This window comes from Excalfactoria chinensis, chromosome Z, assembly GCF_039878825.1.
Source record: "Excalfactoria chinensis isolate bCotChi1 chromosome Z, bCotChi1.hap2, whole genome shotgun sequence".
Taxonomy (NCBI): domain Eukaryota; kingdom Metazoa; phylum Chordata; class Aves; order Galliformes; family Phasianidae; genus Excalfactoria; species Excalfactoria chinensis.
In genome coordinates this window covers 16,258,226-16,271,845 of record NC_092857.1, presented here as the reverse complement: position 1 = coordinate 16,271,845, position 13,620 = coordinate 16,258,226, and the positions used below count along the sequence as shown (strand labels likewise).

At 52.1% G+C, this 13,620-nt stretch overlaps 2 protein-coding genes across 2 annotated transcripts; both read left to right on the top strand.

Moving 5' to 3' along the window:
- Positions 1-2,473: 2,473 nt before the first annotated feature.
- Positions 2,474-6,440, top strand: CCNO (cyclin O). Its single transcript, XM_072359286.1, has 4 exons — positions 2,474-2,592; positions 4,750-5,401; positions 5,471-5,656; positions 5,734-6,440. The coding sequence occupies exons 1-4, from the start codon at positions 2,474-2,476 to the stop codon at positions 6,217-6,219; spliced, it is 1,443 nt and encodes a 480-aa protein (XP_072215387.1). The 3' UTR covers positions 6,220-6,440.
- A 466-nt stretch (positions 6,441-6,906) lies between these two features.
- On the top strand, positions 6,907-9,522 carry MCIDAS (multiciliate differentiation and DNA synthesis associated cell cycle protein). The gene is made up of 5 exons (XM_072359992.1): positions 6,907-7,659; positions 7,764-7,836; positions 8,115-8,299; positions 8,406-8,516; positions 8,637-9,522. The coding sequence occupies exons 1-5, from the start codon at positions 6,907-6,909 to the stop codon at positions 9,021-9,023; spliced, it is 1,509 nt and encodes a 502-aa protein (XP_072216093.1). The 3' UTR covers positions 9,024-9,522.
- Positions 9,523-13,620: the final 4,098 nt, after the last annotated feature.

Below are 13,620 nucleotides of genomic sequence, written 5' to 3'. Positions count from 1 at the left end.
GCATAGTGCTCCAGTAGATATATGCAAACAGAAGACAGATATTTCATATGTTGGTTCTGCGAGTATTTTTTTAAGCTACGAATATGTGGCATTAATGCAACATGTCTTACAGATTCCTTCTTTTCTGTGTGGCTTATGACTTTAAAAAATGCTGTAACAAGAACATAGTGTACTGTGTTCAGGTGTAGGGCTTAGTCAAACACATGCAGTGACCACCAGCCCGTCGCTGCTTCTTTTGTGTTGTTCTTTCCCGTTCACCCGGATCCTTGTTTCTTCCTGCCTTTGGCCTGTCCATGGAGGCAGTGGAATAAGTTTTACTTTTCTCACAAGCCTCTCATCTTGTAATGATCTTTGTATAGCCTCACCAGCCCCGTTAAATCTCATAATGCTCATGATGGCAGAGTTTATCTCTTCTTGGTTAATAAAGTTCAGGCTGACTCTCTTCAGTGCTATATTGGAGCCATACCTTAAATAGCTGAAGACCTCAGGTCTTCGTTGTTCTGTTAACTTCTTCCTTAATTTTTGTGCTTCTGCATGTTTAACTACATAGAATCATAGAATATCACAAATGCAAACCCTGTGTCTGAGTGTGTTGTCCAGATGCAATTTGAGCTTGGTCAGCTTGGTGCCATGACCACTGCCCTGGGTGGCCTGCCAGGACCTGACTGCCCTTGGGGAGGAACCTTTTCCTAATTCCCAACCTGACTTTCCTCCGACACAAATTCTTTTGTTGTTCTTGCCTTTATGCTGAATAGTCCTTAACCAGATAACATAATGATACAGATCCTCTTACACTTGTTTACAACAATGAAGTGAGAATTTCAGATCAGGATCTCAGATGTTAGAGAAACTGTTACCTTTTACCATGCAGCAGTCGCACTCTAAGCAGTAACTCTGTATGTACAGACAGTTGCATAGTGCAGAAGATTTATTTTGACAAGTACAGGTTCTATGCAGCTGGCTAGTGGTGTCTTCCTTTTTAAGGAGCCAATGAGGAAAATACATGATCTTGAAAGAGACCAAGGAAAATATACAGATATACCCAGTTAGATAGTGATAGGGGAACTGGTAGTGCTGTGCTAAAGGGAAACCATGAGATAGTAGTAGATCGATCTTTGGAGCTTATACTCCATTCTGGAAAAAAGCAAGTTGTAGTGCTTTTCTAGGGCCTCTGAAGTAAATGTAATCAATCTCCTATCCTCTATGAGTTGTAATAAGCTAATAGTGTTCCAGCGTTCCTGGAAAAGACAAGGAGTGCGTTATTTTTAATTGTAGAGTCTACAACATGTATTTAAGTACTTTTGACTGCTTAAGTTTGATCTTCATGCCTCGATTTTGCAGTCTGTTCCTTAGATGCATTCTTTTCTGTAGTAGTAGTAGTGTAGGTGTAAAAAACTATTAATTGCATTCCTGGAAGATGAAGTTAAATCTACAACCCTGATAGCCAGATTTCAAGGGAATGATTTCCTGGGTTTTGTTCTATTTTGTCTTTTATTTCTCTCCTTTGGAAATGTGAATTGGAGATACATTTTAGTAGTTGGATGACGGTCAAACTCCTGTTCCTTTTGGATCTGAATCTCAGATGTCAGTTGGTATCTTAAAATGGCTAAATCCCAGCAAGGCTGTTAATTGTCCTTGAGGTTTTTCTCCTTTATTTAATCATGGTGAAAATAGACTTTTAATTCAATTTATGTATGGTAATGTTGAAGCTCATAGGAATTATTTGCCTTTCCCCAGCATGCCCTGCTTTGTAATCTCTTCAGTTGTTAATACAAGGGTCTATTGTAATAACTAAGGAGTTGGTGACTGCATTTGGAGTGATCAACAGTCTCTGCAAAACAGATGAAACAGGTCTAACTGTGGTATTGCAGATAGCTATGCTTATCTTAAAACCTAATGGGGATTAAAAAAAAAAAAAGATTGCAGTGGCTTTCTGCATATGCAGATTACACGAGCTACTTTGTGCCTGTGCTCTTTTGAATGGATACATTTTCATTTTGCTCCATTTATTTAATAAATACTTTTAATACGCTGTTGTTATTTTACCTTAAAGCACCTGTCGGGCTGTTGCAGTCATCTAGATCAATCTGTGTCCCTGTTCTTTTCTTCCCTGACTTGTCTGGAAGTCAGTCCATGGAACTGGAGTATTAACTCTTTACATGATGATATGGTGTGTAATACTGTTAACAAAAGGCAAAAAACCATGACATTCCACCCCTTATTCCATGTCACTACATCATGCTTAATATACATACATACATACATACTTACAAACAGTAATTAAAATGCATTTCACACATTTATCCATTTCCAAGGAATTTCTGACTGCACTCCCCAACATCAGCTTCTCTTGTAGTACATGTGGAATGTCCCCATCTTTCTGCATCACCCACCAAGTCCCTGTGCAAAAACAGTTCAAGGGTGAGGTTTGCCCTTCCCAGAGGCTGGAAGGACACAAACAGCTTTTCCCTACATGCTCTTTTACATGTATAACAGGGACCATATTTCCCTCTACAGTATGTTGGGGGCTGGATTGGGTAGGACCATCACAGTTGACAGATCCTCAAATATTGACCAACCAGGTGGCTTCTGGTAAGTGCTTCTCCCAGTGCTTAAATGTTCCACCACCCGTTGCTTTCAACAACCCATTGTATCATTCAGTTTTACCAGAAGCTGATGCATGATACAAGATATGATGAATCCAGTCAGTGCTGTGATCTTTGGCCCAAGTATTTACAAGATAAATTTTGAAATGTGTCCTATTATCAAACTCAGTTCTTTCTGGGGTGCCATGTCACCACAGGACTTGTTTCTCAAGACCCAATGTGGTGTTTTGGGTGGTAGCATGGGGTACTGCTTATGTTTCAAGCCACCCAGTGGTTGCCTCCACCATGGTAAGCACATAACACTTCCCACTGTGAGATCGTGGCAAGGTGATTTAATCAACCTGCCGCACCTTGCCATATTTATACCTTTGCCATCACCCTTCCTCCCAGAGAGGTTTCATCCTCTTGGCTTGCTGAATTATGGCACATGTTTCACAGTCATGAATAACCTGCGCAATAGCGTCCATAGTTAAGTCCACCCCTCGGTCTCTGGCCCACTTATATGTTGCATCCCCTCCTTGATGGCCCGAGGTCTCATGGGCCCACCGAGCTAGAAATAATTCACCCTTGTTCTGCCAGTCCAAGTCTATTTGAGCCACCTCAATTCTGGCAGCTGGATCAACCTGATGGCTGTTTTGTTGTTCTTCAGTAGCCCGACTCTGGGCTCAGACAAAACTACACGATGCACCATGTTCTTTATTCAGGCAGCAATGTCTTTCCACAGTTCAGCAGTCCAAATAGGTTTACATCTTTGCCAGTTGTTTTGTTCCCACTGCTCTAACCACTCCCATAAGGTATTTGCCACCATCCATGAGTCAGTATAAAGCATTGGCCATCTCTCAGCATCATGAAAGGCCAGTCTGTGTCACCTGATAAAGGGGGCTTGCAATGAGGCTGTAGTTTGGAACGTGCATCCTCCAAAAGCCCACTACGCCCAGGATGGCAGTGATTTTGTCAATCACATCTGCTGGGATGTGACAACATTCATCCTGACACTTTTTACTTAGGAACTGGATTTCCTGGGCAGGTCCTTTCACTTTGCTTGGCTTAATAGCAAAACCAGCTTGCAGAAGAATTTGGATTATTTGATCTTTCATGAAAACAACTTCTGCAGTATTTCCCCACACAACAATATCATCAATGATATCTCCTGGGTGGGAGGTGGGCCCAAAACAGAACAGCAGCAACGGTCTGAAGGGGAAAGTAAATTTTACTAAACATGATGTCAGAATGTAAGATAGCACAATATTATACAGTATAATTGAAATTAAGGCTAACAAATCAAATAAAATGAGAGAGTGTCCAAAATCAAAGGCCTTACTTTGAAGTGAAGATGCAATGGCTTCAACAACACTCATAGAACCATAGACTGGCTTGGGGTGGAAGGGTCCTTAGAGCACACCCAGTCCCAAACCCCCTGCCATATGCAGAGCTGCCCATCACCACTTTAGGCTGCCCAGTGCCCACCCAGCCTGGCCTTGAATGCCACCAGGAAGGGCACCCACATCTTCTCTGTCAGTGCCCTCTGGGTACAGCATTTCCCCACTGTGTAATCTAAATTTAATTTAAAACAGTTCCCCTTTGTCCTATCACTATTAGACCATGTAAAAAAAGTACTTATTAGGCCGTGCTTTATTTTAAAGGCAGCTGTACCTTTTTTTTTTCTTTTCTTTTCTTTTTTTTTTTTTAAAGATACACCTATTTCCCTCAAACTCAGGCTGCAGAGTTCCTATCTCCTCTGCTGCAGTTGGACTGGGGGCTGCTTGAATCTCAGCTGCCTATTTCCTGTAACCTTCTTTCCCACCCTTTGGCCCAGATGAACATCCTTCCTAATCAACTCATCGTAAATCATATCTGATTAAAAGTGCCATCTTTGGCCTCGGCTCTGCTTCTTTAAGCCAAGGGTTGTAGTAAGGAACATCCTGATGTCCCTCCGTTTGTGTGAAACAGTGCTCTGCCATATGAACAGTCAGCCGATGGGAGCAGAATGGAGACTTCGCAGGAGCCCTCCAGCACTCTGAATACCTCCCTCCCTCTACCTCCCCTTTTCTGTTTGTGCTGCGCTTCCTGGTAACATCGAGTGAAAATATTCCGTCCTGATCCGTAGCTGTCAAAGCGCTCTGGGTTCTCAGTGAAAACTCAGGGACTCAAAAAGTCGTTTATTTCAGCAGTGGCAAAAAGGAGGACGCAGCAGTTTCAGGGGGCTAGGAGCGGGCTGCGGCACGAGCGTGTGTCCGGCACCCCTGCGCGGTGTCCTTCGTCTTTACAGCGTTCGTCAAAGCTCCGGCCGCGGTCCTCTCACCAACCACCGCGCGGCTCTCGGCCGAATCCCGGTGGCTTGGAAGCGGTGCGAAGGTGCGAGGAGCTGCGGCAGCCCGGCTCCTCCTCAGCAGCGCTGTGGCTTTTGTTTTGGAGACCGACCTCCTGCCGCCCCCGTGTCCCCCCCGCCTCCAGGCGCTCAAATACCGCCGGCGCAGCGCTGCCGCTTGGACACCGCCGCTGCGCGCGCGTCTCCCGGTGTGCCGCCCATGGTGACAGGGAGCGGCGACCAGCGGCTGCGGCGAGCCGCACCGCAGCAGCTGGAGAGCGGCCCCGGGCCCTGCCAGGAGCTCCCGGAGCGCCGGCGGCGGCGGCGGCGGCGGCGGCCTCGGCAGGAGGAACCGGCGGCGGCGTCGAGCGGGGACAGCCTGCTGGAGCTGCAGAACTTCCGCGAGTACGGGGAGAGCTGGTACCGCTCTCACAAGCAGCTGGAGAGCCGTTTCCAGCCTCGAGAGCCGCTCGCCCGGCAGCCGCAGGTGAGGGCTTCGGGGGGCGCGGAGCCCGGCCCAGCCCGGCCCGCTCATCTCGCTTCTCTCCCGGCGCAGGTGACGGCGGAGTCGCGCTGCCATCTGATCAGCTGGCTCATCCCCGTGTACCGCGACCTCGGGTACTCCTTCGAGACGTTCTGCCTGACCGTCAACATCCTCGACCGCTTCCTCGAAACCACCCCGGTAGCCTCCGACTGCTTCCAGCTGGTCGGCGTGACGGCGCTGCTCCTCGCCTGCAAGCAGGTACGGCCGAGCGGGTGAGAGCCGTCCTCTCTCACGCCCCGGCAGCCCCTCTCCTTGCTCCGTCCCTCCCCCCGCAGGTGGAGGTGTACCCCCCTACCGTCAAGCAGCTCCTCGACCTCTGCTGCAACGCTTTCAGTGGGCAGCAGCTCTGCAACCTGGAGTGCATCATCCTACAGAAGCTGGGCTTCAGCATAGGTGCGCCCACCGTCTGCTTCTTCCTGGATCACTTCACCCGGGTGCGGCTGGAGGCGCCGGGCGCCCACCCCGGAGAAGCGGCGGATGCGGGGAGCCTGGCGCAGGGCTTAGCAGAGATCAGCATGGCCGACTACTCCTTCACCAAGTACTCGCCGTCGCTGCTGGCCGCGGCCTGCCTGGGGCTGGCGGACAGTCTGCAGCGGCACCGCAGGCCGCTGGACCTGCGAGTGTGCGACTACAGCATGCAGCAGCTGCAGGACTGCATGGCCGACCTGAGGCTTCTCGTGTCGCTCAACTCCGCGGCGCTGCTTCTCGTGCTGCCCACGGAGGTGTCGCGGAAGTGCTCGTGGCTGTGGAACGGCGACTGACGGCGGGGCTGCGGCAGCCCGGCGCTGTGCGTGGCCGCGTCTCGGGAGGGACCGCGAGTGGTGCCGTGGGGATATGCGCGTGGTCACGCACTGTACAGTGGTTGTTTTGTTTCTGCATCCAGCATGTAAATAGCACTCACATCCTCGGGTGCTGCGTTGTTTATTCGGCGAGTGATCCACAGAGTAACGGCACCCGAGCTAAATAAACACTATTTCTTCTACGTCTCCTGCGTGTGTTCATTGCCTGGGGTGGGCGGGTGGCGGAGGGAGGGGTACTGAGCGCATCGAAACTCAGAGGTCCCAGCAGTTAATTAGCAATTAACCCGTCGGCGTAATCGCCCATTTCACACCGTGCGCTGACTCGGTGATGCTCGTGAAAAGGAAGAAGAAAGCAAAACATAAACTCGGCGGAATCTAAGAGAACAGAACGGTCCGTAACAGCACGGGGCTGTTACCCTTCCCGGCCAGTCTGTGACCCTGGAAGCGCTCCCAGCCAAGTGGCTACGTGGCCCCGGGAAGAAGTAAAGTAAAGAAAAAGTAGAGTAAGTTTAAAAAATCAATGGGAGAGACGCGACACAGTAGCGACCTTCCTTTATTTCGTTGCCCGTTCGCGCACAGAGGTGCGTACCGGAGGACCGCCCGCACACCGCGTGCACGGTGCCGCCGGACGGGACACAGAATCACAGAATGACCTGGGTTGGAAGGGTCCTCAAGGATCGTGAAGTTCCAACCCCCCAAATCAGACAGAAGGGGTCGTCTGTCCCCGTCGTACGCCGTTCTGCGGAAAGCCCCGACACGGCGCGGAGCCTCATCGCGCAGCCCGACGCCTTCCCGCAGCCCGCAGCCCCGACGGGACCCGCGTCGGCGGTCCGGATCCCGGGGCGGCGCGGGGCCATGCGGGGTTCGGGGCGGGATCTGTACGCTGCGGTTCCGCCCCGCCCCGCCAGCCCCGTGCCAGCGGCACCGCGGGCGCGGGCTCCTCGGAAGCGGGCGCGGGGTTGGCGGGACGGTCCCGCGCCCCGGTGGAGGGAGGCGAGCGGGCGGGCATCCCGCGGGCTGGCTCCGGCCCCGGCTCCGCGCACCCCCGCCGCGAGCCCGCGGGACGGCGCCGAGCGGGGAGAGGAGCGGAGGCGCCGGCCGGGCCGGAGGAGACGCGGCGGCATGGAGCAGGGCGGCCGCCGGGCTTTCGGCAGCATCTGCCCCAACCGGGCGGCGGGCCCGCCCGCCCGCGGAGCCAAGAAGCCGGCGCGGACCGGCGGGGCGGCTGCGGGGACACCTCAAGAGGGACTGAGCCCCCGCGGCCCCGCCGGTCCCGGCCCTGCCCTCTCTCACCGCCGTCTGTCGCCGCCTCGGGCGCACACCGTCCGCGACTGGCAGGAGCTGGCAGCCCGCGGCCCCGTCCTCCCCGCCGCAGCTGTCTGCCCCGCCGCCCCGTCGCAGGTAACCCGCGGCCCTGCACGGGGCCCGGCACGGCTCCGGTGGTGCGAGAGCTTTGCGCTATCGGGGCCAACCCCGCCTCTTCACCGGGCTTCATTCGACCCCAGGGCCAGTGCCTGCAGCATGAACCGGAGTTCGATTTCCAGGACCTCAGAGATGCCGTCGATGATTTTATATCTGGCAAGTAGATGTCTGTCCTCGCCTGGCCAGATGTAGAGCAATGGGGTGTCTGGGTGCTGCGTTCGGTCTCCCTCTGTTTTTGCTTTCTCGAGTGTTTGGACGTGACCGTCTCATGACGGTCGGCGCTGCAGTGCATCATCTTGGGGGTAGAACTGAAACCCAGGTGGGGTCCGGGTGCGCAGCAGGGACACGGCCCCCGAGGATGCTCAGAATGGGGACGGTGAGTCAAGGCCTGCACCCCCAGCCCCGTGCCATCACTCTCGGGGTTTTCTTTCCAGATGCCTCCACCTGGGCGCCCCCGCCGCCGGACTGCGCTGAATTCGACTTCTCCCTCGTTGAGGACGTGGCCTTTGACACCCGTGCGGTGTGCCCGCAACCCCCGGAGACCCTGCAGACGTGCTGGAGGGACGCGGCCGAGCGGCACCGGCAGGCACTTGGGGATGCTCTAGAGGAAAACAGCCAGGTAGGGCACGGGGCTGGCTGCCGTCCTTCTGGGGACGCTGTCACATCCCTGTGTTCCTCGGGCGCCGGAGCGGTCCCGAGCGCCCCGTGCCCGCTCGTGCCCGCAGCTGCAGGAAGCTCTGGCGCAGAAGCAGGAGGAGCTGGCGATGCAACGAGAGAGCAACGTGCAGCTGAAGGAGCTGGCGAGCCAGGCCCGGCAGCTGGCCGCGGTGCTCGACGTGAGTGCCGCCGGCCGACAATGCGGGCCGGGGGGCGGCCGGGCTTCACGGAGGGTGCCGGGGTAAGGCGGTGCGGGGCTACGGGACGGGGCTCTGAAACCGCTCTCTCCCCTCCGGCAGAAGCTGATGCTCCCGCAGCGCCCCGACGGCGACGCTCTTCCTCCTCCCGCTCCTCCTCCTCCCGCCGAGAGCTGCGGGCGCGCGGAGGCGGCGGGCGTGGGCGGCATGCTGCGGGCCGTGTCGGCGCAGTGCCGCGCGGCTCTGCGCAGCCTGGCGGGCAGCCCCGCCGCCAAACGCCCGCGGCTCCACGGCGCCTTCCGAGGGCTGCGCACCGCGCAAGCTGCCGTCCCGCGGAGCCCCGGCGGCGCGGAGCTGGAAGGCGGCGGCAGCCTGCGGACGGCCTTCGGCGAGCAGGGCGGCATCCGCACGTTGGCCTTCCCGCTGGGCAACGCCTACACCCTGCGAACCGCCGGCGGAGGGTACCGCTTCCTATGGGTGCCGCGCTGAGAGCCCGCGGGGCGCTCTCCCGGCAGCACCGCTCTCCGGGGCTACAATGGATGAGTTTTCGGGTGCCCGAGGCCGGAAGAGGGCTTTGCGCTGCGGCGGGGCGGGAGAACAGAGCGCTGTGCGCGCTCGTGGCCGAGCAGCGGGGGCGGCTGGCTGCTTTCGGAAGGTGCCGCGGCGCCGGGATTTGAGGGGGGGGCTGTGTCGGCCCGGCTAATAACTCGCCGACAGTAAGCGGCCTAATGGACGTAGAGCCGCTGTATGGCGAAAATCTGCCCGGCTCGTGCGGTGGAAAGCAGAACCATCTCTGGAAAACGGCAGCTGAAAGCTACAGCTGTGACGGGAGCGGCGGCTGCAGGCGGCCCGTGCCACAACGAGCGTGTCCTCTGGTGTGTTTGGATCTGGCTGCCCTCCGCATCTTTAAATCCATTGCGTTTACAAACTGCAGTTTCTCATTCATGTCTGCAACTGTCCATGTGTGTTTGCACTCCGTGTGTGACTATTAAACAGTGCCTAAAACTGCCATTGGTTTGTACTGATATAACACTGCAGAGTTCTGCATTACACGTGCATATTTGCTTTCATCAGAGAAAATCCAGCAGCAAGCTGTGCTTCCACATGGAGCTCCTTTGCTCCCTGTGCCCAAGCAGAAAACTTCAAGGTGGAACACACTGCTGTTAATACTCAGCACTCTTGCCTGAAGCAAGGGGAGGTGCCACTGACACTCAGTCTCCTGAGTGGATGTGTGTCACTTGCCCCCATGGCTGGAGAGTTGTAACACCCAACACAGGGCACAGAATGAGCCCCCACTCCTTTCCTGTGACACATGAATAGTGAAGGCACCATGCTCCAGCCAGGGTGGAGATCTGAAACTTGTGTAATGATCATTTTTTCCACTTCTCAACACTTGAATGTCCCAGTGTGCCACGCAGGCTAGCAGCAAACCAGCAGCACTGTGCTGTACCACTCCGGTGGCGGCGGTGTCCCGTGGTCTCAGTGGAACATTTATTAGGGCAGCCACAGCTCTGCCCTCAGTGCTGTGAGTGTGACTCCTGGGTCTGAGGCCTCTCGGTGTCTGTGGTCCTCCAGTGCCTATGCTCCTCCAGCATCTGTGTTCCTCCTTCAGCAGTCCTTTAGCAGCTGTGGCCCTGCTCTCTGGCAGTGACATCCCAGCAGGGCTGGTGCTGAAACACTGTTTGGGATGCTGAGGGCTTGTCCCTGGGACAAGTACAGACATTCATTTCTTAGGGGAAGACTTTTATTACTGCAGCAGAAATGCTGTGTGAGAGCAATGGGCAGGGGAGGCAAAACCTGTGCTGAGCTGCACTCAGGGAGTGAACTGACAACACAAGGCAGCTTGTACACATATTTCCTCTGTATACAGATACAGATATGCAGTATATACATACAGATATAGTTCCTTTCCATGTGTTTTATGAAGTTAAACACAAAATGTGTAGTGTGCACGGCTTTCCAGTTCTCATAGACATTGCTGGTGACACATGAGAAATGCAGAATGCTGACAGGTGCAGCAACAAAGTGATCACCTTTGGACTATAGCTAGAACTGTTTTTACTCCTGCTTTGTCTTTTCTGAGCTAAAGGTACACACTCACTCAGTCTTGCAGTTAACCTGCTCAGAAGTTTATTCTGATTGCTTTCACTCATAGTGCTCTGTGTTTGAGGGTGTCCTGGTGCTGGCAACCTGAAAGTAACACGGAATGGCCACAGATGCTGTTTGGTTGTTGTTTTTGTTTTCATCCACATTAGCTGGACTGTTAATTGGCTAATGAGACCAAATGACTTCCCACTGCCACTCCAGGGAGCAGCATCAGACACAGATACCTCTGGATTATAACGATACACCACAAACATAGTTACATTGCTATGTTACCCTTTAAACTAAACACATTATTTTAGGGTATCAATTCACTGCCATGCACAAACCCCATTAAAAAAGGCCGAATGTCTGGCATAGTAAAATGCAGCTTCAGGATTGCTTTCCTCAGCTCTGCTGCGGAAGGACTGCTGTGCTCTTCATCTTTCTAGCAGGCAGCAGTGGCAGCAGTGTGTGGGATAAAAGGGGATGAAGCTCAGACTTTCTGTACACTCCCACCATGCGGCCATTCCAGCAGGCCCTGAGAAAGGTGTGTCTCCACTACCACCAGCATAGCTTCACACATGCCTGGAAACCCCACATCCCAGCAGATCTGCCTCTATGCTCTGTGTGGGGCAAGGCATGCACCCCAAAGCACCGGTCAAAGCTATTTAAGGGCCTTTTGTTGAATGCAGGACCTGAATTCCACATAAGCTTTGTGATGGGCACCTGGGTTTTTCATTGGACAAATCTTTAGGTGTGCATTAAAAATATGAGTGGAACTTGGATACATCTTGATTGAAAAGAAATTACAGAGAGGGGAACTTCCCTTTAGTAAACAGATGCATAATAAGTCAGAAATGTTTGGTGTCTTTAGGACGGCAAAGGAAAAAGGGGGCTTCATGCATGATCTTTACTTGTGAAAGCTCTTTTTATTGGCAGTATTGCCTATTTCCTGGTCTAGAGGTGATACTGAAGGCTGGGTTTCGTCACAGCATTTTCCTTGGGGTTGCTAACACTGGTCAGTGTGTCATAAAGGAGGATCACTGCCTGTCCAGAAAGCTTAGTTACTCTCCACAGGAATAAAAATGTTCTTTGGTGTGAACTCATACATAAGCACAGGCTTGTGCCCCGGGAGGAATCCTTTACTCGAAGGATGATGAGGCTGCCCAGAGAAGCTGTGGGTGCCCCAACCCTGGAGGTGTTCAAGGCTAGGTTGGATGAGGTCCTCATCCAGTGGGTGGTAACCCTGCCAACACACTTGGTCTTCAAGGCTCATTCCAACCCAAACCACATGGTGATTTGTTTGACCAGACTGGCTGCCACTGTTGAGGCACATAGGTTCCTACAGCTGTCAATCACATGGAGATAATTCCCACAGAAGCATCTCCAATGCTCCCATGGGTTTCCCTGAAGATTGGCAGGGCCATGGATGCTTTGTTGCTGTAATGCAACCTCAGTGCCATGGCAGGAGGAACAAACCTCTGCTGAAGGGCTCAGCTCTTCTATGTAGTGATTGCAGAGAAGTGGAATTTTGCTGACTTTTCTAACTTGTTTTCTGAATACTTTTTTATGAATAAAATTGCACTTACATCTAACTTGAAGGAGAAGACGAACACTTTGCAGCAAGGTTCACATGACAGCATCAGCCCCATTTCCCAGACATCGACTTACTCCTGGGAAAATGTTCACATTTTGCTCTGTGCAATCCTAACAATTAAAGCTGTGAGGTCAGAAGAGGATGCAGTTTGCTTTGGCACATTGACTTTGCAGGTATATCAGAAACAGCCTCAGAGTCTGCCTTGCATCTAACACCTGTTCAAACTTTGACTATTTATTTTCAATATTTAATTTATACTCTTCAGTGAAATGGTATTAAAAAAAAAAAAAAAAGAAAAATCAGAAATGTCTTCAAGCTTATTGAGGTGTGGCAGTCACCTTCGGTAAAGCTGCAGACCTCTTGTGAAGGCTGACCTATAATTAGAACTCTCTCATTGAAATAGAGGGGCTGGAAATTCAGAGTATCATTTCAGGTATTTAAATGTAAATGAGTGACAGTGAGAAGCTGCAGCACAGAGATGTAGCGTGATTTGGAACTGGTCACTGCATCCACATGAGGCAGGGTAAGTGACACCATCCCAACCTCCTTGCTCAGGTCTTCATAACCAGAAATTGCCTCTCCTGACTCTAGGAGCGTTCTAGCTAGTCTGTATAAAGCTGGAGAGAGTAGGAGGAAAAGGAGGAGGAGAGGAAGTATGTTGCAGTACCAATTGTAGACTTTGTAGCAAGTTTGTAGCAAAAAAACATTGGAAGTTGTTAAGGGTCTGCATGCTAAAAGGGTTTTTTAAATCACTGAATTCTCCCAGAGAAAGGTATTTATGCTCATGGGTAAGTTCATGTATCTCATTAAAAATAAAGGCATTTCCAAAAAGTATCTTAGGTTTTATAGTTTTGTATTCTAGTATTATGGTTTTGGGGGTCACAGCACTTTTAAAGAGAACACTTTTAGTGTTCATGTTTTTTAAAGGGAATGTTTTCCTATACTTCATGTTGTGCAGTAGGATCTTGGGCCCACTCTAAATATTATAGATAGAATGTCTGGATTACCTAATTTTGTTTCTTCAGCAGTAATACTGTAAATGCTAGGAGGGTGGTTAACAATCCAACCTGAAGTGGTTTCGGATGGCTTTATGAAAATATGCCTTCTGGGAGAAATCCGTCCAGATTTGGTTTATGAGTGAAAAAGTACCCTTGGCTGTCACTGTGTCAGGAGGAGAGGGAATGCAGAAGAGGTCACAAGAGCAGAAAAGCTGGGAATCTCCTGTTGGGCTCCACAGGCTTTTCAGTTTTTCTTTCCTGGAGTTTCATGAATGTGGATCAGAAAACAGGAGGAGCAAGAGAAGACTTTATGAAGAAGCTATTTCCAAGTACAGGTTGTGTCAGCCCCCTCACTCCATCCTTCCACTTCTTCACATCTGTTTTTTTCCCCCCCTTGTTTTTGATT

What these genes read in the sequence shown, in the direction of transcription:
- CCNO (XM_072359286.1), top strand. Translation starts at nt 2,474, where the DNA reads ATGCTCTTTTACATGTATAACAGGGACCATATTTCCCTCTACAGTATG. An exon ending in GACCAACCAGGTGGCTTCTG is followed by an intron (nt 2,593 to 4,749) that starts GTAAGTGCTTCT and finishes GTGAAAACTCAG; the next exon opens with GGACTCAAAAAGTCGTTTAT. An exon ending in CGCTCGCCCGGCAGCCGCAG is followed by an intron (nt 5,402 to 5,470) that starts GTGAGGGCTTCG and finishes CTCCCGGCGCAG; the next exon opens with GTGACGGCGGAGTCGCGCTG.
- MCIDAS (XM_072359992.1), top strand. Translation starts at nt 6,907, where the DNA reads ATGACCTGGGTTGGAAGGGTCCTCAAGGATCGTGAAGTTCCAACCCCC. An exon ending in GCCCCGCCGCCCCGTCGCAG is followed by an intron (nt 7,660 to 7,763) that starts GTAACCCGCGGC and finishes ATTCGACCCCAG; the next exon opens with GGCCAGTGCCTGCAGCATGA. An exon ending in CTCTAGAGGAAAACAGCCAG is followed by an intron (nt 8,300 to 8,405) that starts GTAGGGCACGGG and finishes TCGTGCCCGCAG; the next exon opens with CTGCAGGAAGCTCTGGCGCA.